The 24,629-nt window shown below is 45.1% G+C and overlaps 1 protein-coding gene across 1 annotated transcript; it reads right to left on the reverse strand.

Annotated features, from left to right (window-relative positions):
* Positions 1–229: 229 nt before the first annotated feature.
* WDR91 (WD repeat domain 91) lies at positions 230–24,342 on the reverse strand. The gene is given in 21 exon segments (XM_038401583.2): positions 230–775; positions 1,426–1,623; positions 3,528–3,640; positions 5,612–5,720; positions 6,714–6,882; positions 7,779–7,821; positions 7,824–7,873; positions 9,992–10,110; positions 10,112–10,148; positions 10,519–10,544; positions 10,547–10,626; positions 10,629–10,676; positions 10,679–10,718; positions 12,821–12,979; positions 13,247–13,278; positions 13,281–13,423; positions 15,913–16,045; positions 17,862–17,942; positions 19,771–19,978; positions 20,851–21,030; positions 24,120–24,342. Coding segments are annotated over 21 exon segments (2,256 nt in total). The 5' UTR covers positions 24,243–24,342; the 3' UTR covers positions 230–610.
* Positions 24,343–24,629: the final 287 nt, after the last annotated feature.

Below are 24,629 nucleotides of genomic sequence, written 5' to 3' on the forward strand. Positions count from 1 at the left end.
TCAGAGTTGCACTTCATATTTCTAGCTTCAGATACAAGAATGCTACAGACATACAAAGAGGAGGAATATATTCATTAGGTTATAACCTTTGTTATGATACCTTACAAGAGACCTTTTGAATAAAGCATATTCCAGTTGTCATATTCATACTTATAAGCATATGTCCCTAAACATATGGAGTGCAACATCACAGTATGAATCTATTGCAGCAATAAGTACACAAGTCAAATGCAAGTGAACAGTTTATTTTAAGAAAAAGATTACATACAGAATACTGTGAGTTTCACGCAGGCATTTTCAGCTGGAGCCATCGTGTTAAAATGCAATTCAGCATTCAGTTTACATTTGTAAGTAACCTCAACCTGCCCTACCCAAACCACATAGAGCTTGAGGCTCTGCAGCTGCCAAAACAGGTCATCTTAGAGTGTCGGTTCTTCAGTGCACCCGCTGTTCCTGTAACTGAACAGGTTCCTATCTGCAGTGATTTGCTGTTTGTAAAAAAGTTTTGGTCCAGGTAATTCGCCTTCTTCTCTTCCATGTAGTTTGTTCCTCTACAGTTAATGCTGAATTTCATAACACATCTGGTTCTTTTCTATCAGTGCTGCTCATTTTAAGGTTTCTGAGCAAGTAAGGTTGTTAGTTTGATCTTCCCATCCATTGAAGCAGTGAGGCAGGTCCCACAATCCATGGCTGTGCACCAGTCCACGGTGACTACTGGGGCTCTGTGTCCTCCTAGGGAGAGGCAGCTCTCCAGGATCTTCTCGTCACTATTCAGCTGCAACAGGGGTTGGGAAGACAGATCACAAGAACTTATTAAAGCAGGTTTCTGCAGCAGAAGCAGCTTGCTCAACTGGGAATCTAAAGCCTGACACAACCTAGGTGCCCCAATAGGCACGTCCTTCAGTTGTATCAGGGACAAGTCTGGGCTTTAGGTAGATATGTGGAGGAGGGAAAAGGACATTTTTCTTCCTTAAAGTACTTTAAAAAGGCACCCAGTAGAAGGAAATTCATACTAGATCCAGCAAAAGCGTGCACAGAGCACATCAGGTAGAGCAAAGGGGCAAAATTAGCCAGCAAAATGCAACTTTGATTGTGAGTTTGGCACTAAGCTATCCTGAGCCTGTAGAAGTCTATCCCATCCAACACAGATTGGATTCTTCCTAGGCATTTACAGAAAGGAAAACTGCTTCAAATGGAGCTTTTGTAACAAAACAATCTACCTGCTGTGCACCCTGTATCCACTATGCACCCACAAAAAAAAAATCAGACTTACCTGTGAGCTCAGCAGGTGCTACACGTTGGTGGTGGCCCTTTACTGGCTCAAAGCACTAACGGATTCTTGCAAAAGGCTGCAATTTCAGCCTCTGGATAAGGAAGCTTTTTGTATCAGTTCCAACAACCCCCTATTGTTTTTCATACCCTTACCTTGTAGATGATGCCCCCAGTGGAGGAACAGGTCAGCATGTAGTTTCCCTCAGAGTCAAAAGCAAAAAGCCTTCCTCGCGGGACCTGAACTTGCTTATATCCGCTGTATCCTGAGAGCACGAAAGGGCCCGTGGCATCCATGGGAAGGGCATACTCAGACACTTTTGAGCCACTTTTGTGAATATTCCACTGAATAAACTAGGACAGCAAAAGAAGGGATAAAAGTTTCCAGTGAAATAGATTCATGGTAGAGGTATCACAGAGTTCAGTACTATTCATAGAGTTTAAGACCAGAAGGAAACATTATGATCTAATCTGATCTGCATAACACAGCCCATAGAATCTGACCCAGTGAGCCCTTTATCATACCTTTAATTTTTGGATGAGATGGAGCAAATCTTGTAAAATGACACCCGAGTGATGGGGAATCCAGCCCATCCCTAGGGTAAGTTGTTCCAATAGGTAATTGCCATCACTGGAACCTGCCTCGCCCCTTAGGCCGTCCTTCCACAACGGAGATCCATGCAGGTCCTCTAAGTGGAACCCTCCATCATACAATAGAGGGAGCTGTTGGCAGAGTGCTCTCTGCAGAGGGTTCCTGGCTCTGGAACTCGCTCCGCATTGGTCAGGCAGCCCTGCAGTGCATTGGCCTTCAGGGCATGTTACAAGGTTTACTTTGATGAAGGGTCTTGGGCAGGGGAATGCTGCTTCAGGCATGGGTTTGAGGCATGAATCATAGAATATCAGGGTTGGAAGGGACCTCAGGAAGCCATCTAGTCCAACCCCCTGCTCAAAGCAGGACCAATCCCCAACTAAATCACCCCAGCCAGGGCTTTGTCAAGCCTGACCTTAAAAACCTCAAAGAAAGGAGATTCCACCACCACCCTACGTAACCCATTCCAGTGCTTCATCACCTTCCAAGTGAAAAAGTTTTTCCTAATATCCAACCTAAACCTCCCCCACTGCAACTTGAGACCATTACTCCCGATTCTGTCATCTGCTACCACTGAGAACAATCTAGATCCATCCTCTTTAGAACCCCCTTTCAGGTAGTTGAAAGCAGCTATCAAATCCCCCCTCATTCTTCTCTTCCGCAGACTAAACAATCCCAGATCCCTCAGCCTCTCCTCATAAGTCCCCTAATCATTTTTGTTGCCCTCCGCTGGACGTTTTCCAGTTTTCCACAAATTGGTCCATTTTCTCTTTGTTTTAGGTTAAACTAGCCATTGCTGTTATATGGTCCAGGTTGTTGCTGGCCTCTATTTATGGTTATTAGTGGCTTTAAATAATGGTTGGACACAATCAGTGTATGATGGCACCTTAGGCCTGGGCAGCCAATATCTTTAGTCTCATAAACCCAAATACAGCGACTAAGACGCTTCCCAGCTTGGGGTCTTCCCTGGGTTAGCCATCCCAAAAGCCACCTGACTTGTTTGGATATTTAACATATACACTGGAAGGAAGATGGGGTTTGGTTGGTGTCTTAGCAGCACAGCGACAAGCATCAGCATTTGTCCATCACTGATCCAATCTCAATTAAAGGAGTATTCCAAGGGGTGGGCAGAGGGGGGATAGGAGCTCTCCACGCTGGGGAAGACATTCAGGTTTAGTGTAGGAAGATACTGAAATCAGATTTTAAGCTCCTTGGGGCAAGGACTGTGTTATACCTCTTTACAGCGCCTGGCACACTGCATGCATTCAATACACAGTGGGATGAACAACTCTTCACCCACCTCTTCTCTTCAGTTGATCAACTACTCCCTCCTCAAACCCACTCATCACTACCTCCTTATTACAATACTTGCTTCACAGCACTTGCACCCACCAGAAATTGCTCCCAGTGTGTATCAGAGGTAAGTGTTCCCCCCCCCCCTTGAACCTCCTTCTCCCGTGTGGACTGGCCTGCCTGTCAAGAGAGAGAAACGGCCCCAGGGATGGAATTGTCAATACACAATAAGAGAGCCTGTCCACTCTAGCTGTGCAGGAAGGAACAGCAAGTAGTACAAAGACAACACAGCTGATGAACAGGGAGAACATGTCACTACCACACCTGTGTAGGATCTCGCTACCTTCTCCTCACCGTGAGGTCACGCAGAGCCTACCTTCCCATCTTCTCCTATGCTGTAAACTGTGTTTTCATCATAGCTGAACTCGACAGAGTAGACCTCCCCATCATGCGCTATCCAGCTCAGAGCACACTCATGCTGCTGCATATCTGAGGGGAGAGCAATCCCTGAACAGTCACTATGCACAGAGGTGGGAAACAGAGAAAGGGCTCTTAAAACTGAAGGCACGGTGTCTTGTGCCTTCCCTCCACGTCGTCCCCCATTCTCCAGCCATGCCAATTTCCCTTCCACCCACCCCCGCCCAAGGATCCCTCACGTGTATTGCTCTTCTATTATACCCAAAGGCCCTGTATCCAAGCCCACTTCCTCTGGCTTTATAGGGCTGTACACCCATTGCTCTGAGCATCACCAGATGAGACAAGAGGCTGCCAATGGCAGCCCAATGGCTTCTCTAGGCAATCCCCTGTCCAGTAGTACAACACACCAGGACAGACCACCCCAGAGAGTGTTATTTAGGAAAACAGGACAGCATTTTTCCTGGCAATTTTCTTATGCAGGAAGATACTAGGTTCTATCACAGAATGTAGTGGTCTTAAATGCCTCTCTTCAGCTAGAGGAAGGTTCTTCCCTGGAGTGTGGAGGGGAAGTGAAACACGAGGAGAGGTAGAACTACCTCTTGTGGAGGGGTAAGGTGCAATGAGGAAAGCTGTGGCGAAGGCTGCAGCCTACCATAACAGCCCACCTGGCTGTCTACACAAATTTGTCACTAGAGCAAAGACACTTGAGAGCATCAAATGCAATTTTGCCTTCCTTTTTAACCTCCAAACTCATTTGGACAGGGAAGGAAGATTGTGCATGCCAACCGCCTGACGCGGAGCCACACTGAGCCAGAGAACAAGTGACCTCCCTCAGAGAGGCCACAGTGCGTTCAGAAGACGATGGCACTCAGTCCTTTTAAACGATCATTTCCGTTATTCTAGGATCCTCACTTCTGCCTAGCATGAGTGACTGACGGTCTCTCAGCACATCAGTCTGAAGGCTTAGCTAGACAAGTGCAAGTCCAATGCTGACAGAGGAGAGAACACTGAGCAGGGTGCGGGGCTTCCACACACACAGGTATAGGCTAAAGCATACAGAGAGAATGAGCTGGAAACAGCCGACGGGAAGGGGAGAGAACAGCTCGCTCGCAGTACTCATCTTTGAACCAGATGGTCATGAACTGATGCCCTACTCCAGAGCCTTCCAAGGGAAGCAGTGGGGGCAAAGACCTATCTGGCTTCAAGATTAAACTCGATAAGTTTATGGAGGAGATGGTATGATGGGATAACATGATTTTGGCAATTAATTGATCTTTAACTATTCATGGTAAATAGGACCAATGGCCTGTGATGGGATGTTAGATGGGGTGGGATCTGAGTTTCTACAGAGAATTCTTTCCTGGGTATCTGGCTGGTGAATCTTGCCCAAATGCTCAGGGTTCAGCTGATCACCATATTTGGGGTCAGGAAGGAATTTTCCTCCAGGGCAGATTGGAAGAGGCCCTGGGGGTTTTTCACCTTCCTCTGTAGCATGGGGCATGGGTCGCTTGCTGGAGGATTCTCTGTACTTTGAAGTCTTTAAACCATGATTTGAGGACTTTAATAGCTCAGACATAGGCGAGAGGTTTATTGCAGGAGTGAGTGGGTGAGATTCTGTGGCCTGCATTGTGCAGAAGGTCAGACCAGATGATCATAATGATCCCTTCTGACCTTACTATCTATGAGTCTATGAGCCTGGGCTCACACCAATGTGATTTTGGTGCTGTGTTAGGGGTAACTGCACTGCTTGAAGTGCCATTCGCCAGATGAGAGTTAAGCTGAGCTTCCACCTGTTCTTAGGGGCCAGAGGGAAGGAGAAGAATCCTACGACATTTCAAGGAGCATCCAACTTTCCCCCCTAAAAACTGGTTCCAATAAATCATGCTTGCCCTGAGCAATAGCTCCCAGACTAGGGGCTGCCACCTCTGCCTTTAGTCACGGCACTAACGATGTGTACCTCATCATGCTGAGGAGCACTCTGGGGACAGTTCAGCTAGGAAAGGCGACACAGGACCCAAGTTGTCATCTGAGACCTCCGCTTACCAAAGAGACGAATTATTCCATCCGCTGCTCCAGTGACCAACAGGTTGCCGTTGTGGTTAAAGGCTGTGCAGTTTGTGGCAATGGGCTCAGGTTCAAGAGAAAACTGGAGCTAAAAGGTAAAGTCACCATTAGTGGATTTCACTCTGTGCTTATGTCCTTACAAACCTCTTCTATGGGGCAGATACCACCAAGGTATCCAGTTTGTTTAGCCAGACTTCAGAGTGACAGCCCTCCCTCCACAATCTGGAATCCCACCCCCTCACTTTCACCCTACCTACGCACCCTATGACCGCCTCTAACTGCAACCCTGGATGGTAGCTGCATTTCATCAGGACGTGTTAGTTGACAGAACCAACTGTTCAGATTGGCTGAGTCAGAACTTTCTTGGTCACGGCTCCAAGACCGCAGAACCAACTTCTGCCAGTTATTAGACAGAGTCTGAACATAGCCTGCTCAGACTGGTCATAAGGACAGGATGACAGGGCCCATGACTCCCCTTTGAGTCTTACCCTTCCATATAAAAAGCTAGGAAACAGACAAGCCAGGAGAGCTATATCCCCTCTGGGAGGCTTTCCCTTACACAAATACATCAATAAATGCACCCAGATGCTACAGGCACTTTAGAAATAAAAAGAATAATGCGTTGTATATTGATCCCTTTATGTTCAGTCTGATGACTAACATGACCGGCCAAGGCTGTGGCACTGAGCGTTCATAACACTGTGGTTTGCTCAGCTACCTCAGCATCAGTGCTAAGTGGAAAACGTGAACCTTGAACGTGTCCCTCACATACTAACCAGGCAGCACAGGGGGTGGCAGGAGCAACCTTACTCTGCTAAAAATACCTCAGATTGGGACAATGGAAGCTGGAGAAAGCAACATTCAACCATGTAAGCCCTCGCAAGGGCTAGGGAAGAGAAGAAAACAAGGGGCTGGGGTATTCTGAAGGAACCCACAAAAATAAGCCTGATTAGTTACTCAGTTGTGGTTTTATTTGGGAAGTGGAGGAGAGTGAGATTACTAATTAAAGAGGGGGCTTGGAGAAAAAATGCTTCCTTGTTCTTAGTGAGCAGATTCAAAGAGTGAAGACACGAGACAATACCTGCTGCTTCATGGTTTTAGTGTCCCACAGAAGCAGCTTCCCTGGAACTTGGTTCATGCCTCTCCCTCCAGTATCAGAGGCTGCGAGGTCCAGCTGGGTTATCAGGCTTGGCGCTGCAGCGGAACAGACAAAGGAAGCGCCACCTGGGCTGCACGCAAGTGAGAGGATCCTGAAATACACAGTACCCACAGTCAGCTTGGTCCCTCTGGATAAGAAACCCAAAGAGGAAGCCCAAAGTGGGCACCATTCCTAGCTCTCCCCCTCATCCAGGTAGAAATCCCCCCTCAAAAGGCTGCTTTGGCAAGGCCTTCAGAGCAGCAGCAGCCGGTGGCCATGCAGGATTAGGACCTATATGTTTCATGACAGCCTGACATGGTAACCACTCCACATCCCCAACCCAAGACAATTCTTGCTGCTAGCAAAAACAATCTGTGCTGAGGGGGTTTGGTGCTGCTAGCCAGAACGCACACACATTAACATGTCTTCAACAGCATATGCTCACCCACTAGAGGAGGGGGTTGTTTCCGTGTTGGGATAGAACTTGATATTGTGCATAAAAAACACAATTTAGAGTGCTGTGCATTAGTCATGGCAGAATAGGGTGGCCACCAGGGTTAGTACTAGTTAAAGGTAATTCATACTGGCCTAATTAAAAGTAGCACAAAAGTTGCCAGACTTCTCAATTTAGGGATATTAAAGCCCACTAACACACTTCGGATTACAATAAGTGTCCTGCTTGTCTGCTGCTAGACTAGACCACATGCAGAGTTGATTTGTCACTTCAATGATATGTCCATCTTCCCGGCAAACATCTATGTGATGGCTCAGAGACTTAATAAGCATCCTGAAAAAACTCTACAGAGGACTAGAAGCAGGTTGCTATCAAGAAGTAGTGTGCAATGCAACAATTCCTGTTACACAAGGCAGTTGTTTCACACAGGACCAGACAGAGACTGCCTTCGGAAATAGGGACTGAGTAACAGAGTCATATGAATGCAGGAGGAAACTTTAAAAGCCCATCTACTCTTCAACACACAGAGGAATGCAAGAGCTTTTCAGGATTACCTGGGCATGTCTTCATCAATGTTAATTTCACAGAGATTCTTCTGGCTTCGGTGTCATAGAGACGAACCGTCCCAACCCCGCTGCCCCAGCAACAGCTTGAAACCAAGCATGAGGGAGAGAAATGAAAAGTAAGGAACTGAGGATGATGGCTCTGCCCCCAACCGCCACACCACATGGGAAGTCTTCTCTTTAGGACACTCACTTCTGACTACATATCAGTCAGAAAGTTTCCTATCCCTTGTAGATATCCACAGGAGACTGGCTATATTCCAAGGGAGTTTACTCTTAGAAAGCCCCTAAAGAGTGGTGTAGTGAGAGGGGTAAGTTTGTGACCACTTTGGAAACAGGACTCGGTTAGGACCCTGGGGAGGAACAAGTCATCTTCCAGAAGCAGGATATACACTGCAGGGTGGTGTGTGGGGAGGAAGAAGAAATGGTGTCAGATTAAGAGTAGAGATCTGGCGTAGAGCAAAAAACGGTCATGGAGCCAACAGAATGAGGGGGGAGACCTAGGGAGACAGGGATGCTTCTTTTGTTCAGGGGAAGGAGAAATATAAATTAATGAGCCAAGTATATACACATCAGCATGTTAATGCATCTGTCCCTGCTTTTATTAAGAAAAAACAGTAATTCGGCTTTGGACTTTCATCTTCTCATGCCGCTGAATCCCACTGGATGTGAACCCATTACTTTTAAAATCCTCAGGCCACAATTATCAGTTGGGGAATAAGCAGGAGAGACTTCTAAGCAAGAAGATTACATTGCATGAAAAGTCTCAGTAAGAACAAGGGAAGTAAAACACCCAAACAGCAGAAACTAGCTGTAATTGGACAGCATTTCAAACCGAGCAGCGAGACATTAGAAACTCCTAATATGAACAACTTTCCCCTGTCACAGGACCATTTCCCTCCCACTTTGCCCAACTGAGATGATGTAAAATCCTATTACTGTGTCCCATAGAATTACAGACAATAAAAGTTACTCAGGTGAATGGACTGCTCAGAAATTAAGCCTTGTCCTATATCCAGTAAGATAAGGAGTAGTGCTCTTCACTTCCACAGGGCCTGTCTTCTGAAAGTCTCAAGCCACTTAATGAAAATTAAATAAGCTTTAGCGTCCCCATGAGAAAGCTGTTATCCACCCAACTCTGGAAAGGGGATAACTGAATTGGCCAAGGCCACACAGCAAGTCAGGAACAGGAGCCAGCACCCCAACTTCCGTCCTTTGGTCTACCTACTAAAGCAGGCAGCATTGAATTTCTGCTGAGTTGTTCCAGAGATACTCCCACCTCCCACTCTTCCCTCTGTTTCAGCTCTTCATCCCCTAAATTTAAAACTCCCTTCAGTGTCATAGATTTCAAGACCAGAAGGGGCATTTGTGATCATCTCCTCTGACCTCTTCTAGAACTCAGGCCAGAGAACTGCCCCAAAATAATTCCAGGAGCAGATCTTTTAGGAGAACATCCAATCTGATTTAAAAACTGTCAATGATGGAGAATTCACCCCTGGTAAATTCTTCCAATGGTTAATTACTCTCAGCTTTAAAAAAAGTACACCATACGTCCAGTCTGAATAGGTTCATATTATACTTTTCACTACTACATTGAAGAGCCCATTATAAATATTTTTTCCCCCATGATTACAGTCCATAAGTACCTGCAAGTTACCCTTTAACCTTCTCTTTGAGTCTATTTAGCTTAACAAAGAGCACAATCTGTCACTATAAGCATGTTTTCTAAGACTCTAATCAGTCTTGTGGCTCTTCTCTGAGCCCTCTCCAATTTATAAACATCCTTCTTGCACCGTCGGCACTAGAATGGGACACAAAGTTTCAGCTGTGGTTACACCAGTGCCAAATATAGAGGTTAAAATAACATCTTTAGTCCTACCTGAGATTCCCGTTTATGCATTCCAGAATCGCATTAGCCCTTTTGGTCACAGTGTACACTTGGAGCTAACATTCAGCTGAATACACCACCACCCCCAAATCTTTTCAGAGTCACTGCTTCCAAGGACAGAGTCCCCCATCCTGTAAGTATGGCCTACATTATTTGTTCCTACATGTATATGTTGACATGTGACATTATCCTGATTTTATTTTAAGTTCAGTTAGCATGGATACCATATGATATACAGCAGAACATGCCCATGGATGCATAACCCCTATTTGCTAGGCATCAGTAGCAACTCCGTAGTACACAATAGATGTGCTACTCACCAGCCTGTCCCGTTTTGGTTGCCCATTCTAAAGAGAGCAGCGGAGATTTGGAAATAGATGAAGCTTGGGTCTGCATCATGGGATTAAAAGACCACACCTTGATGACCCCGTCTACGGTCCAAGCTGGCCACCCTCCGCCCAGAGCAATCCACCCTATGCACAGAAGAAAACATCAATGAGCATTCTCCTTTTTATGCTCATGGTTAGAACATTCTCCCTCTAAACACAGTTCAACAGTCTTCCTTTGCTAGAGCGACATGCACCCATTTAACTGAAGGTGCTGAGATATCAGGTGCAGTACAAGAATCTGAACAGAATTTCAAAGTGTGATGCCCCTTTAGTGACACCCTTCTGCTTTCCCATGGATTTCATTCTCCTGTGCATCACCAGCATTCCCCCTGGAACAGAGGCACTCACACTATGCCAGCCACCTTGAATGCTACCTTGGTGTAGCTCTATACCCCCTTCCCAAGGGGATAATACTCCTATCCCACCTCCACTGCATGAAAAGTGCCCCCACTACCTGCAGTGCATGATGGAGGAGTGGTGTGCTCTCCATATTCTTCCTGGCTCAGGACAATGAACGGCTGCTCCTGTCTGACACCTCCAGCGTCTGTGCTGAACACGGAAGCTTGGTTAAGGTTTCCGACTGCTCAATATGCAGCTCAGGTGAGGGTTCTGCTCTGTAGCACCAGTCTCAGTCTTTTTCTCAACACTCGGTCCCTAAAGCAAGGAAAGAACCCTATAGAAAGGACAGCCAGGCAGCAGTACTGGGCTAAGAGACTCACATCCATCCTGACAAACTAGAGAACTGAAGAGCTGTGCTACTAGAGGCACAGGTGCTGGTCAGTGGCTAAATCCTTTTGCAATAAATAGAAGGTTCTTTTGGAAAGAACAGCATTATTACAGTCACAGCATGTGCCTCGGGTGCCTTCCACAACTGCCCTTGGGAAAAAAGAGCATATCGCATGGTGTGTGTGTCAGAGAGCTTTTATAAAAAAGGCTGGAGTTCTAGTTTTAACCTGATCTTTTTCTAATGAAAGCTGTCAAAGTGGCAGATTAACCAGACAACTTTGTGAAGGTCTTAAACACCAATGCAGATACGTCACGTTGTGTTCCTTTTCACATCCAGTTCTGCCTGGCTCATTTTTATCAATTATCCAGATCATTGTTATATTTGGATTTATTGTATGCAGGCTCTAATCAAGACTGCAGCCCCATGGTGGGAACACATGGGCACAATACAAAACACTTAAGCCAAAGAGCCTATAATCTAAGATGACGTGATAGAGAGAGAGGGTAGGAGAAATATTATGCCCATTTTACAGATAGGGAGCGGAAGCATGGCGATTAAACAATACACCTATATTCACACAGAAAGTCTGTGGCAGTCAGGAACTAAACTAAGGTATCCAGAGTCCCACAAGGTCATCCCTCGTCTTGTTACAAGATATGGAAAGCAGCGAGCTGAGATCCCTGGAGACAGCATCTTGTTACAGCATTATCTGGAGAGGTCAAGATATTCAAAAGCATAACTGGGGATTTTTTTTTTTTTTTTTGCATTTATACTATGGGCCTGCTTTGAGCAACAGGAGAGAATCAAATCCCATCTGCAGTCACGTGATTGCAAAGAGCTTGTGAAACAGAAGTCTCAGAACATCACCCTTGTTCATGTCACTTAGCGTGGAAGGGAACACTGCTGAACGCCTGTGAAAAAAAACACAGCATCACCTTTCCTCTTTACCCATGCACATCAAGAACACATTAACCCTAAAGCAACCAGCTTCCTGAGAGCTGAACAAAACCAGGGAAAATAGGAAGGCCAGAGAAAACTTGGTGAGAAACCTGGAAGGTGCACCCAATACTGCAAGGTTCACATTGTGGTCTGGATGATCTGGCAGTGCCACCTCACCCAACGAAGAGCCACCTGGAAGGACTGTTAAGCACTGCTGTCCCTACCATGTCTTCATAAGGGCCCTCAAGCCAGGGTCTCTAAGATAAGCAAATACAAGTTGCTGCTGTCCTGTCCCTTTTACAGTAGGGTTTGCACCAACAACACAAGGCTGTTTTATGTGGCACTACTGACCTACAGGTTTTCTAAAGCCTAAAACGTAGCTTTTCACTGGGTGGCTCCTGTTCTGCAACCTGCCTACCCACAGCAAATCCACTCTTCTGTACAAGACATGTGCTAACTAACTCTTACAGGTGAGGCCTCAAGCCTCTGCATTTCTTCCCAGGAAAACCTGTCAAACTGTTCTCCACAGCCCAGGGTGTTACAGTGAAGAGTGGCACTGGAATAAGAGCTGCTAGCTTCTCTGGGACAGCACACTTTTTAAAGATAGGATTTTAATTCTGGCTAACAGCTGGTCACCAGCTTGTACTGAGGCTTGTCTATAGGTATCACTGCTGATAAAGTGAGATCAGAACTAAACATCATGCATTTGAAAAAGAAAAGGAGTACTTGTGGCACCTTAGAGACTAACAAATTTATTAGAGCATGCTCAGGGGTCGCATAACTAGATGCCACAGCTGGGGCTCACTGAAGGTGGTGGGGACAGGGGAAGAGGGGGGAGACAGGAGAGAATTCTTCTGACTCCTGCTTTACACACAGATCCTCCTCTACTCTGCTAGGAATCTGCAGAAACTACTATGAATGGGAAAAAAGAGTAAACGATTAGTTAGAATAACTGACCTTCATATAGCCAGAGCGGCGTTAGAATAGCATGCTAGGATTTTCCAAAGAAAAAGTGCAGCTGCCTTATTAAGTTATACCTGCACTGTACAACAGTACAATGCCAAGACCACCTGTGATTATCGCCAACTACCTGGGAAGTTACTTTCGATAAAAGCTCCTTTCTTTCCTTCCCATGATCCTGCAGACGCCTCTGACGCTGCGGTACTGAGCTAGGCTCGCTTGCTGTAAGCCCAGTGAAGTGACTCTTTACATCCTTGCAGCCTGTTGCCACCTCCTTTCCTTTGGTGCTCTGGAAGGCAAAGAGAAGATCTGTAAAACCTGAGCCCTGTGCCAGACCGTTGAATAAAAAGCAAAATGGGAAGCAAAATACCAGCTGCTCTCAGACCAGTGCAGCACTAGAATGACTGCCATTCCATCCCGGGATCCAGATGAGAAGAAGATGGTAGATAGTAGGAGGGGTTTTCCAGGTTCAAGGATAAGCCAATAGCAGAGGTGGCACAAGTTAGCTCCTTGGCTATTCAAGCATCATCTTACAATGAACCCACTGAAGAATTACCTGATGGTTTGATGGTTCTTTCTTCCCTAACCATATCCACCAGCCTGCGTTGGGGAGACTCCAGTTGTCAGAGCTGGTCTAGAAGGGCCCTTCTTACCCTGAGAGAGCAGAGAGGATAGGAAGCCCCCTCGGGATTGAAGGGAATGTGCGGTGCTCCTCTGGCTGCGTGTCATATCACTGGTTTAAAAAATAAAAATAAGACACCTGAAAGGGGTGTAACCAGAGCACCAACCTGGACAGATCTAATAACCGAGGGGTGAGGGACTACATTGCTTCTAGTTTCCAAAATACAGAGATTCATTCCCGCGGGCAGATCCATCCTGTGCTAAAATCAGGTTTTAAAAACAAAAACAAAGCCTCACCATGTCAACACTCTCAGCCCATGGGAATTCATTCAGAATTCAGCCAACAAACTAAAGCTGCCTTTCAAAGACCCTGGGAGGCACTGGGCCCATTGTCAGGTTTTCACTGAGGTGTTTTCAGGGCTGGGGAAACCTTTAAGAAGATTCCACTCAGGTAATTAAGAGAGACCTCTGGAAACACTAAAGCTCAAATTATCAGAAGTGCCCACTAATCTTGGATCTCCCAATTTGAGATGTCAGTGGGCCTTCCCAGCAGTGCTAAGCACCCCAATTCCAACTGATTTCCCAGCACTTACTGATGTTCTGCAGTTCTGAATGCAGGCCTCAATCGGGCACCAAAAAATAGTGAAGTTTAGGCCTCAGTGTTCCAAACCATCTCCACTCCATACAACCCCTTGCCAGAGACACAGCATGAAAAGAGGAAGCCCAAGATGCTAGCTGCTATACTACTTCCCAGTGTCTGACTTCAAGAACTGTACCCACTGCAGTGTTATAGTTAATGACACAATACTTCCATTCCAGCCACTTCAACTCATTCAGCTTGCAGGCTGCAATTGCCATGCTTAGTCTCAACCCAAGCCTGTATATTTGTTCTAGAGGAAAGTGACCAAATCACTTTAGTCATTGAGTTCCGCAGATAAGAAAGCCACGGATGCTGTCAGTTTTCCTCATACAGATACACAAAAGCGACATTGGGAAAATATTTTTCTTTTTTGCCCCTTTCTTTTCCTCAATACAGCTGAACTTTAAAACTTTCCATGTGGCTCAGTACTCAACGCATCAATCCCTGGATAAAATTCTATGGCTAAAAGTTATGCAGGATGACAGACTATAGGATCATAATGGTCTCCTATTCTGCCCTCCAAATCTATTAACTTGATAAGCTCAACAATGAAGCTCTAAGCAGTTGAAAGCTCCTTTTCTGTGCATGCACTCAAAACTACCACAGCTTTGTTTAGATCACTGCCAGCAAGCATTAGGGATTTGTTCAACTCTGCAGTGCCTCAACTCATACAAAATAGATGCAGGGAAAGTCCAAGTCCCAGTAAAATTAATAAATAGCTCTCATGGCCAAATTTATGTCCTAGAATTTATCTTGTAAATGTAGACATGCAAACTAAATTCAAGTTTGAAGACTAGGCCTCACAAAAATAAGAGTTTAATTCAATACACGTCAGCCAGCTAGACAATCTGCATCATCACGTGCATAGCCATACTCTCCACTATGGCTACTGGTTTCGGACCTGGGCAACAGGCACACACTATAAAATAGCGTTTCTGGGAGCCAGCTCATTGGTCTGGTGGTTCTGAGTGCCACTCTGCAGCACGGAAGAGAGTCTTTTGCTCATGTTAGCAAATGCTGCGAGAACTGTAAGGCAGTGAGGTCACCACGCTGCAGCAGGGAAGGTCTTAAGAACATAAGAACAGCCACACTGGGTCACACTAAAAGTCCATCTAGCCCAGTGTCCTGTCTTCTAACTGTGGCCAATGCCAGGGGCTTCAGAGGAAATGAGCAGAACAGGTAATCATCAAGTGATTCCATCCTCTGAAGCCATTCTCAGCTTCCAGCAACAGAGGCTAGGGACACCATCCCTGCCCATCCTGGCTATTAGCCATTGATGACCTATCCTCAATGAATTTATCTAGTTCTTTTTTGAATCATGTTATAATCTTGGCCTTCACAACATCCTCTGGCAAGGAGTTCCACAGGTTGACTGTGAGTTGTGTGAAGAAATACTTCCTTTTGTTTGTTTTAATTTGCTGCCTATTAATTTAATGGGTCACCCCTAGTTCTTGCGTTATGAGAAAGAGAAAAGAACACTACTTCTTGCTCAACAGCAACCAGAGTCACGTAGGAACAGCATTTATAGGTAGGTGCCAAAGGGTGTCCCCAGCTAGTAAGATAGGAAGATGTGAGGCAGGAAATCCACCCCTCAGAGACTACAGTCATGGTCCAAAACAGCATAGTATCACTGAGGTAAGATGTGGTTTTGGACCATGACTATAGAAAAGTCATTATTTAAGGGCAGAATGGCTGCTGGCATGGGAATGTCAGAGCTCTGACAGGGACACAGGATAATGGGCCCCCACCAAAAGGGAAGAACAGGAGAGACAATCTATTGCATCACACAATTCATTTATGCGAGATGAAATCCTGCCCAAGTGGGATTCTATAAGAAATTTCATCACTTCACAGGCTAGGTGCAGAAAAGAGGGAAAGGGCTTTCATCAAAGCACCAAAGCACAACAAAGTTTAAGAGGCTGTCATCCCCTGTAGCTGCCTGACCCTACCGAGACACTCACAGCTCACTGTCCCCAAGTCGATCCATGTTGGACACGTAAGCAGGCAGTTTGTGGTGGACAACTGACTCTTCCTCCTCCTGCTGCTGCTCCTCTTTCTTCATTCGGTAGGTCTCGGCCTGCAAGGCAAAGAGCTACAACAAGGGAACAGAGCGGAGTTAGTTGAGGTTTCACTGGATTCCCCTCCACGTCAATGACAAGTGACACCACCACCATGTGCCATTTCTTAGCCCAGCAGCACTAGTCAACAACTCTACTAGGTTGTGGAAAAAAGTGGAGTTGCTCTGACTGGCTCAATGTTGAATAATTATTCAGAGCAGCAGAGAACAATCAATGGTTTGTGCACATGAAATCACTGCCTGCTAAACCCCCTCACTTTTTCTCCACAAGCATCTGTTCTAGTGTTGCTTTCTCCTCTGCCAGCAAGAGCTATGAAAGCAAACTAGCTCGAGCGAGTCAGTACTTCATGAGGCTTCTGGTTTTTCAGGTGGAAGAGGGACATAGATAAGACTCATTTAATTTCTCACCTATTAGTAACATCCTAAGTGACTGAAATGAAAGGACTTTAAGAGTCTAGTTTTCTTATCATACTGTTCACATTATTGTACTTCACTCAGCCTGGACAGTGAAACCAGAAGGATCCAAAAAGAAAGGAATACTTGTGGCACCTTAGAGACTAACAAATTTATTAGCGCATAAGCTTTCGTGAGCTACAGCTCACTTCATCGGATGCATTTGGTGGAAAAAGCAGAGGAGAGATTTATATACACACACATCTCTCCTCTGCTTTTTCCACCAAATGCATCCGATGAAGTGAGCTGTAGCTCACGAAAGCTTATGCTCTAATAAATTTGTTAGTCTCTAAGGTGCCACAAGTACTCCTTTTCTTTTTGCGAATACAGACTAACACGGCTGCTACTCTGAAACCTGTCAGAAGGATCCAGATTCACTTCTTACTCCCCATAGATTTTAAAGGAAAGCTGCCATTTATTCACAAAATGCAAAAAGAAGGGGAAGAAGAAAAAAAAAAAAAGAAGTATTGTTTTACCAAGTACAGTTTGAAAGTTGACACTACATTCTACAAACAAAGCCAAGTAACATGGCAAGGATAAAAGACAGCTTCAGTTTGGCTGACAAAAAAAAGTGAATGATAGTATGAATTTTTAGATATCAAACTGGAAAAAACACCTCTATTACTCCCTGCAAAGGCACTAGCCATCTTCACAGATTCCTTACAGCAAAGGTTTTCAGCCCTTGCACAGTGCATAGACAGAGGTCTTCCTGTCCTCAGTAATGGCAGATAAAACAGCATGTCAAAAACTACGTTTGGCATCCTTCGGAATCTTATGATAGGCAAACAATACAGTAGATCAGTTTTCAGTAAAACAGGATATGCATTTCAGGAAGTGGAACATCGGTTCATAAAGTTTTTGTGAGGCAGAGGGTAAAGTTTGGAGCTTAAACTCCTACATTATGCTCCTTTAAAAACTAATTTTAAATTTAGCATATTTTGGGAACTAGACTACACTAAAATCTTGCAACACAAGAAAGGTTTAACTTAAGGTGTGATTTTAAACCAATGTAGTTGAACTGGTGCAAAAAGGCTATGTGGACACTTATTTCAGTTTTGCTTAAATTGACTGGGAACAGGTTTAAGCCAACCCAAAATAAGACATTCTAAGTCAAAATAATAGTACTCAAGTAAGGGCTTGCAATGGTTTAACAGAACTATTTTTTTAAAAAAAGTAAAACTGGTGAAACTTTCTCAGATAGGCAAAGACTGAATAAATCTTTTGAAAGCCAGAATCTTGTCAACAAGAAGCAAAGTTAAATCGAAGCAACGGTAGAACAAAAGCAACAAGAGTCCATTAACCAAACCTCAAAATAATACATTCAAGTGTCTGATTTTGGCATCCTATTAATACAATACACACATACACACCCCTCTGACCTTTGACGCAAAATATCATTTTCTTCCTGTATGAGAGCGCTCCTCTGACATTCGGCATCAAAGTTCAAGATTACTGGGACAGGTAAGGAAGGTTAAAGAGAAACCCAAAACAGTATTTGTACATCCTATTTAGCTAAGATATTTCCACATAAGTTAATGCACAGAACTCATCCGGGTTTTGCCTTATAGGCAAGTGGTAGACAGAGCAAGTCTGACTAGTCCTTGGAGCCAGCATGGATAGCTAGGAGCATGGGTAAAATCAATGGATTGTTAATGGGTTTGTGGCCTATTCAATTACACCTACTCTGTACTTCCGCAATACCCTCTGTCTTGGGATCTGTAAGTGTTTTACAACCACTAAAGAATTAATCTCACAACATTTATGCAAGGTAGTAGTATTATTATTCCCATTTTTTGATGGGGAAACAGAGAGCCACTGAGGTTAAGTGACTTTCACCTGGCTCAAACAAGTGTATGACAGAGCTAGAAGCAGAAGCCAGCTCTCCCAACTTCCAACTCTTGCCAAGGCAAACCTTCCATCGCTCTATGAGGTAGACTGGGACTGTAGCTTGTGAACTGTTTACACCTTCTCTCCCGATGAGCTTTTCCAGACAATATAGTGAGGCTCTGCCTAGACCAAGATCCATAGGCATTTCTAGTTTCGTTATGGGCAAAGACCACTCTTTGCACATCTATTCATTTGTTCAAGGTTTTAATCCCATGCACACAGGCCCTAACAACTTGTAGGAGTTTCAGTGGTCTCTTTCCAGACTGAGGCTCTCTCCTTGAACAGTTTAAAGACCTGTTTTCCAAAACCAAAGATTGTCTTGATTTAAATGTGGATGTTTGCTTGGAATAGTCTTAAAATGATGGCCAAGAGTCATTTCTAATAGAACCCCTCAATCCTGCAACCTCTTCTCCATCCCCCCACAGAACTGTTACGCAAAGAGACACACTGCTAATATACAAATTGGAAAGTCACTTACAAGAACAAGCATGTAACATCTAAACTAGGGGTTCTCAAACTGGGGGTCGGGACCCCTCAGGGAGTCGCGAGGTTATTACATTGGGGATCGTGAGCTGTCAACCTCCACCCCAAAACCCGCTTTGCCTCCAGCATTTGTAATGGTGTTAAATATATTAAAAAAAAGTGTTTTTAATTTATGGGGGGGGTCACACTCAGATGCTTGCTATGTGAAAGGGGTCACCTGTAAAAAGTTTGAGAACCACTGATCCAAACTATCATTTTTTTCTTCTGTATAAAACGGCCCTCAGCCTGACGACATGACACAATTTTCTTCACACTGGAAAAGGAGTGGATGGAACTCCCCAAAAAACCCAAAGCCACATGAGCACAGGGTTATACATCCTCCTAATGAGCCATCATGAATCACCTTGCAGTAATGCCAGCCTCTGCTGATCCAGAAAATGAGGGAAAGGGCTCAAGAACAAACCCTGCATCTCACAGTAGTTCGGTGGTCACTACACCAAAGCCACTAACACTGGGCTAACCTCAGCCCTGACTAAGTGGGAGTTACTTATGCGAGGGCCAAATTTGGCCCTGCAAGTATAACATTAGCCTTCAATATAATATTATATATATATATATATATATATATATATATATATATATATATATATAAAAAAATCAATATAACACTAGTCTTCAATTTGTTTAATGAAACTATCAATTATCTCTCCAACATCCATTGATGATCATCAAAGATCTGGATTATTGATTTGGATTAGCCTCCACTCTTAACAACGGTCTTAGGCAGCATTTAAAAGTATTCTATGCCATTAGATTCTTGGCAGTGTGCTGTAATAAGCAGAACATCACTTTTACCCACTTGAGGAGATATGAGACTAGCTACAGAACAGCAAGTATTCTTCTGAAGTTAAAAGGATATGCATGCACTGAAATAAGACGCTAAGGAAGTTGTGCAGAGACACGATGAACGTGTCTGCCCACTGTCGTGAGAAATATGTGGCAAAGGCAGGGTTTGAATCTGGAGCAGGGAGGAAGGGCAGAACAAACCAGTCCTTCCACTCCACTTGGTTCTGGAGTTGTGAGGCCTGCTTGAGAAAGAACTCCTGTGCTTTGTCGTTCCGGTTTGTCTGAAACATATGAAGCAGAATGTGACTTGAGTTTTACCTCTTCCTAGTACAAGAAATCCAAAATATAGTTTCCCTGGGCTCAGAATAGACAGCAAAACCATATACTCAGTCGTACCATCAAATGGAGCAGTGGAAAAGCAACTCAAATTAACACAAAACAAAATGGAAACTATCATGTCTAAAGAATCCCAAATCCATACACTAAAAAAATGCACTGAATCAGATCTCCTTTGTTACAATCACTAAGGTCTTGCCTACGAATGGTTGGGTTTACACCCATTTAATTAAATTAATTTGAGTTAAACCAGTGCAGCTTGTGTGTTTAGACAAGGTCTAATGGCTTAAGCCACTAGGGCAAGGAAGGGCATGCCCCGAGTTACTCAATACCTATACCTACACCTACAATTGATGGAAACCAAAGGGAATCTCATCCAGTTCTCTTCACCAGAAGGATGGTGCCAGAACATATGTCCAGAGCAGGGGATTGGAGTGGGGAGAGAACAGGTCTTCCAAAGACTGACTTCCCCCCCAAATCATCCATTTAGCCTACTGACAAGGCTCCTCATGCATAAGTGATGTAAAGTTCCTGGTGTTGTCAGACAGAGTCATAGGGAAAGTGTCACCTGTAACCTAAATCATGAAAAAAGCACCCAGATACTATAGTGATGAGTGCCACAGAGATGCTTGTAATAAATAAAACTCACCCTTCTACACACTGACTCTGTCTCATTACTGACCTCACTCAACTCCTCCACAACTAGAGCCCAAACACCAGGGCCTCTGAGTTATTGGGCCAAATATGGTAATTACTCATTTTATTTGCATGAACACCATTTAAGCAGAATCTTAAAAACAAATGGACTAATATATACCTGAACAGTGTAGACGAGGTAGTAGCGGAATAAACTGGTTTTCAGCTTGTTCACCGTAGGCCGGTATACATCCTCTAAACGACTGAAAAGGCGCCGGTCAAGATAATTCCAGTAATCCCGAAGGGCAGCCAGATCATAACTCTGAACAAACTGCTGCAGCTGTTCCACTATTTTATCCACCTGATGAAGAAAATGGGGAACCAAAAAGTTCGCTTGTTTGATTCAGTCATTTGACAGTTCCACTTACATAAGAATAGATAACACAGCTTGATGCTTGAGGTTTAACCACAAAAGTACAGTTGGAACCAAATAATTTTTTGCATTAACTATTTAAGTCAGTAAATAGATAAATGTTTTCGATTCTATAGTAACATTCTCCCATCTACAGTATCTTTCAATTGCAGAAGAGTTAAAAGGGATACTGCCAATCTTTCGGTTAAAGTTCACATTTTGTAAACACATGCTTTTATAAAACCTATGGCCATCAGAAATGTTTCCACACTTTTTAAAATTTCATTGATAATGTTTTTAAACAAAAATATTCCCCTATAGTTTGAAATACAAATACCTGAAAATGAAACTAACTTTATTTATCCAAGATAAGAAAAATGCAAAAAGTGAACAAAGAGCATCGTATCTCCCATCGACATAATTAAGTCACCCCCAACAAGTGGCAATAGCTATGTTGGCAGGAGAGCGTCTCCCGCTGACATAGCACATCCACACTGGCACATTTGTTGGTGTAACTTAGGTTGTTCAGAGGAGTGTTTTTTTCAACCCCGCCGAGAGAAATAAGTTATAGAGACAAAAGTGCTGGTGTGGATGTAACCTTAGGCCTTATCTACACTGCCACTTTACAGCGCTGCAACTTTCTCGCTCAAGTTTCAGCACTGTAAAGTGGCAGTGTGGACAGTGCACCAATGCTGGAAGCTGCGCTCCGAGCGCTGGTAGCTAATCCCCTTGTGGAGGTGAGTTTTTTTTTTACAGGGCCAGGAGAGTTCTGGTGCTGCGACTGCACAGACATGTTAAAGCGCTGCCGCAGCGTTGCTCGTGAAGACATTCCCTTAGAGTGCCACTGCTAAATACATAGCTGGAACAGAATTTAGCATAAATAATTAACACGCATTTCAAGGAACCATTCAAGGTAAACGATTTCAAAGTAGCAGCCGTGTTAGTCTGTATCCATAAAAAGAAAAGAAGTACTTGTGGCACCTTAGAGACTAACAAATTTATTAGAGCATAAGCTTTCATGAGCTACAGCTCACTTCATCGTATGTATACAGTGGAAAATATAGTAGGGAGATTTTATATACACAGAGAACATGAAACAATGGGTGTTACCATACAGATTGTACCAAGGGTGATCAGGAAAGGTGAGCTATTACCAGCAGGAAGGAGGGGAAGGGGGAACCTTTTGGAATGATAATCAAGGTGGACCATTTCCAGCACTTTACAAGAACAGTAGGAGGGGAAATAAACAAGGGAAAATAGTACATCCTCTAGCTTTCATCCAGATCATACTACACAATCCATTGTCTACAGCCAAGCTCTACGATACAATACACTGTGCCTGGCAAGGCACGTAGAGTGCTCCGACTCCCTGGATGGAGCGCTCCTGGTACTACATCTCCCCGAGAGGATTAACACTGTTGCGCATTGGTGGAGACGCTTCAGTGTAAATGAGAAGTAACATTATTACACACTGATTGACCTCCAGAAACTCCCCATAATCCTTTTAACTGAAGCGTCCTGTCTTGTTTTGTTGTGAACTCCAGACGAGGAAGTTCCGTTTTCAAAGCTCTGTTTTGGGGGCTGCTTATCAAAAAAACCAAACACAGCTACCGTTTCCTCTGAATGAGTGAAGGGCAGGCAGGGGGGGCTCCGTTTGGAGTTCTGACAGCTCATGTTTGCTTGAAGAGAGAGGCGGCATTGGGAGCAGGGGGGGTTGGGTCCATTTCCACAAGCGGCTGCTTATCTCGTCTATGAGGAAAAAAGAAACAGCGGCCCTTTGCTTTCAGTGAGTGAGAGATAGAGGCTGGGGAGGGAGGGGGGGTCTGTACTTACAAGATAGCTCGCTGACACACTCTCAGCACCCCAAAACCCATGCTCTCATCCCGCCATGCTCTCTGTCACACTCCATCCCCCCCATTTGAAAAGCACATTGCAGCCACTTGAATGCTGGGATAGCTGCCCATAATGCGTTGCTCCCAATGCAGTTGCAAATGCTGCAAATGTGGCCAGGACAGTGTGCTGGCAGCTGTCAGTGTGGACAGACTGCAGTGCTTTCCCTACTCAGCTGTACGAAGGCGGGTTTAACTCACAGCGCTGTACATCTGTAAGCGTAGCCAAGGCCTAAGCAGAGCCTCTACCAGGGAGCGAAGAAGAGTAGAAGACTCCACAAAGTCCATTTGGGATCTCATTGTGCTGATTTATTCATCTCTAGCATTTCAGGGAAGTACTCAGGCACTGCAGTGATAAGAAAAGGAGTACTTGTGGCACCTTAGAGACTAACACATTTATTTGAGCATAAGCTTTCATAAGCTACAGCTCACTTCATCGGATGTATACAGTAGAAAATATAGTAGGGAGATTTTATATACACAGAGAATACAGTTATTCTTGCGAATACAGACTAACAAGGCTGCTACTCTGAAAACTGCAGTGATAGATGCTAAAAAACTCTAAGATAGATAATGATCTCCCAACCCTAAATTCCTCAAGTGCCACAATCCCACAGCAGCAGCAAACTGCCATGGGTCTGGCCTACCCCTTACTCATGTAACCCACCTTGTGGTAGGGCACAAGGCCACCCATCCCCTCACTAGCATTCCCTGATGCCCCGACACACCCACATCTTGCACCCATCTCTCGCACTCATTACAGAGGGCACATGGCTAAGTCACTGTTATTTATTAAAAAGAAAAGGAGGCCTTGTGGCACCTTAGAGACTAACAAATTTATTAGAGCATAAGCTTTCGTGAGCTACTCACGAAAGCTTATGCTCTAATAAATTTGTTAGTCTCTAAGGTGCCACAAGGCCTCCTTTTCTTTTTGCAAATACAGACTCACACGGCTGCTACTCTGAAACCTGTTATTTATTACAAAGCGTTCAACCTCACACCAAACCGAGAGGGTCAGGCACAGGGCACGCTGGGTGCCCCACATTCAGGAGCGAGGGTCTCAAAAGGCTTGCTCACGTCCCCCGCACACTGTACCCCAGCCCCCTTCCCATCTGCTCCCCCCCCCCCGGCGCCCCCAGGCGGCCTCACCCGGAAGCCCTTCTCCTTGTCCGCCTTGATCTCCGCATCCAGCTGCTTCAAGGCGCCGGTGAAGCCGCGGAACAACAGATACTCCCGCACCAGCTCGTCCGTGCGCTCGGCCGCCGCCGCCATCAGGCCCCTGAGCCGCCCAGGCAGCCGGGTCACGGCGCAGAGAAACCAGCCCAGGCTGCGGCGAGCCGGCGGCGCCGGACTGCACGGCCCGGCCCCGCCCCTCCGCGGGTAGCCCCGCCCCCTCGCTTCGCCCCGCCCTCTCCCCTTCAAGTTCCGCCCGCCCCTTTCTCCTCCTCTGCCATGCCTTCTGCTCCCTGAGGACCCTGGCGGGAGGGGCTGGTGGCTGAGCGAAAAGCTGGCACTGGGCGGCAGGATGTGTCACCTGATAACTGCCCTGTTCAGTTCTTTCCCACTGAAGCATCTGGCCCCAGCCGCGGGGAGATGACAGGATACTCGGCTGGAGGGACCACTGGTCTCTGACCCAGTTTGGCCAGTCTTATGTACAGC

The sequence above is a fragment of the Dermochelys coriacea genome, chromosome 1, assembly GCF_009764565.3.
Source record: "Dermochelys coriacea isolate rDerCor1 chromosome 1, rDerCor1.pri.v4, whole genome shotgun sequence".
Lineage (NCBI taxonomy): Eukaryota > Metazoa > Chordata > Testudines > Dermochelyidae > Dermochelys > Dermochelys coriacea.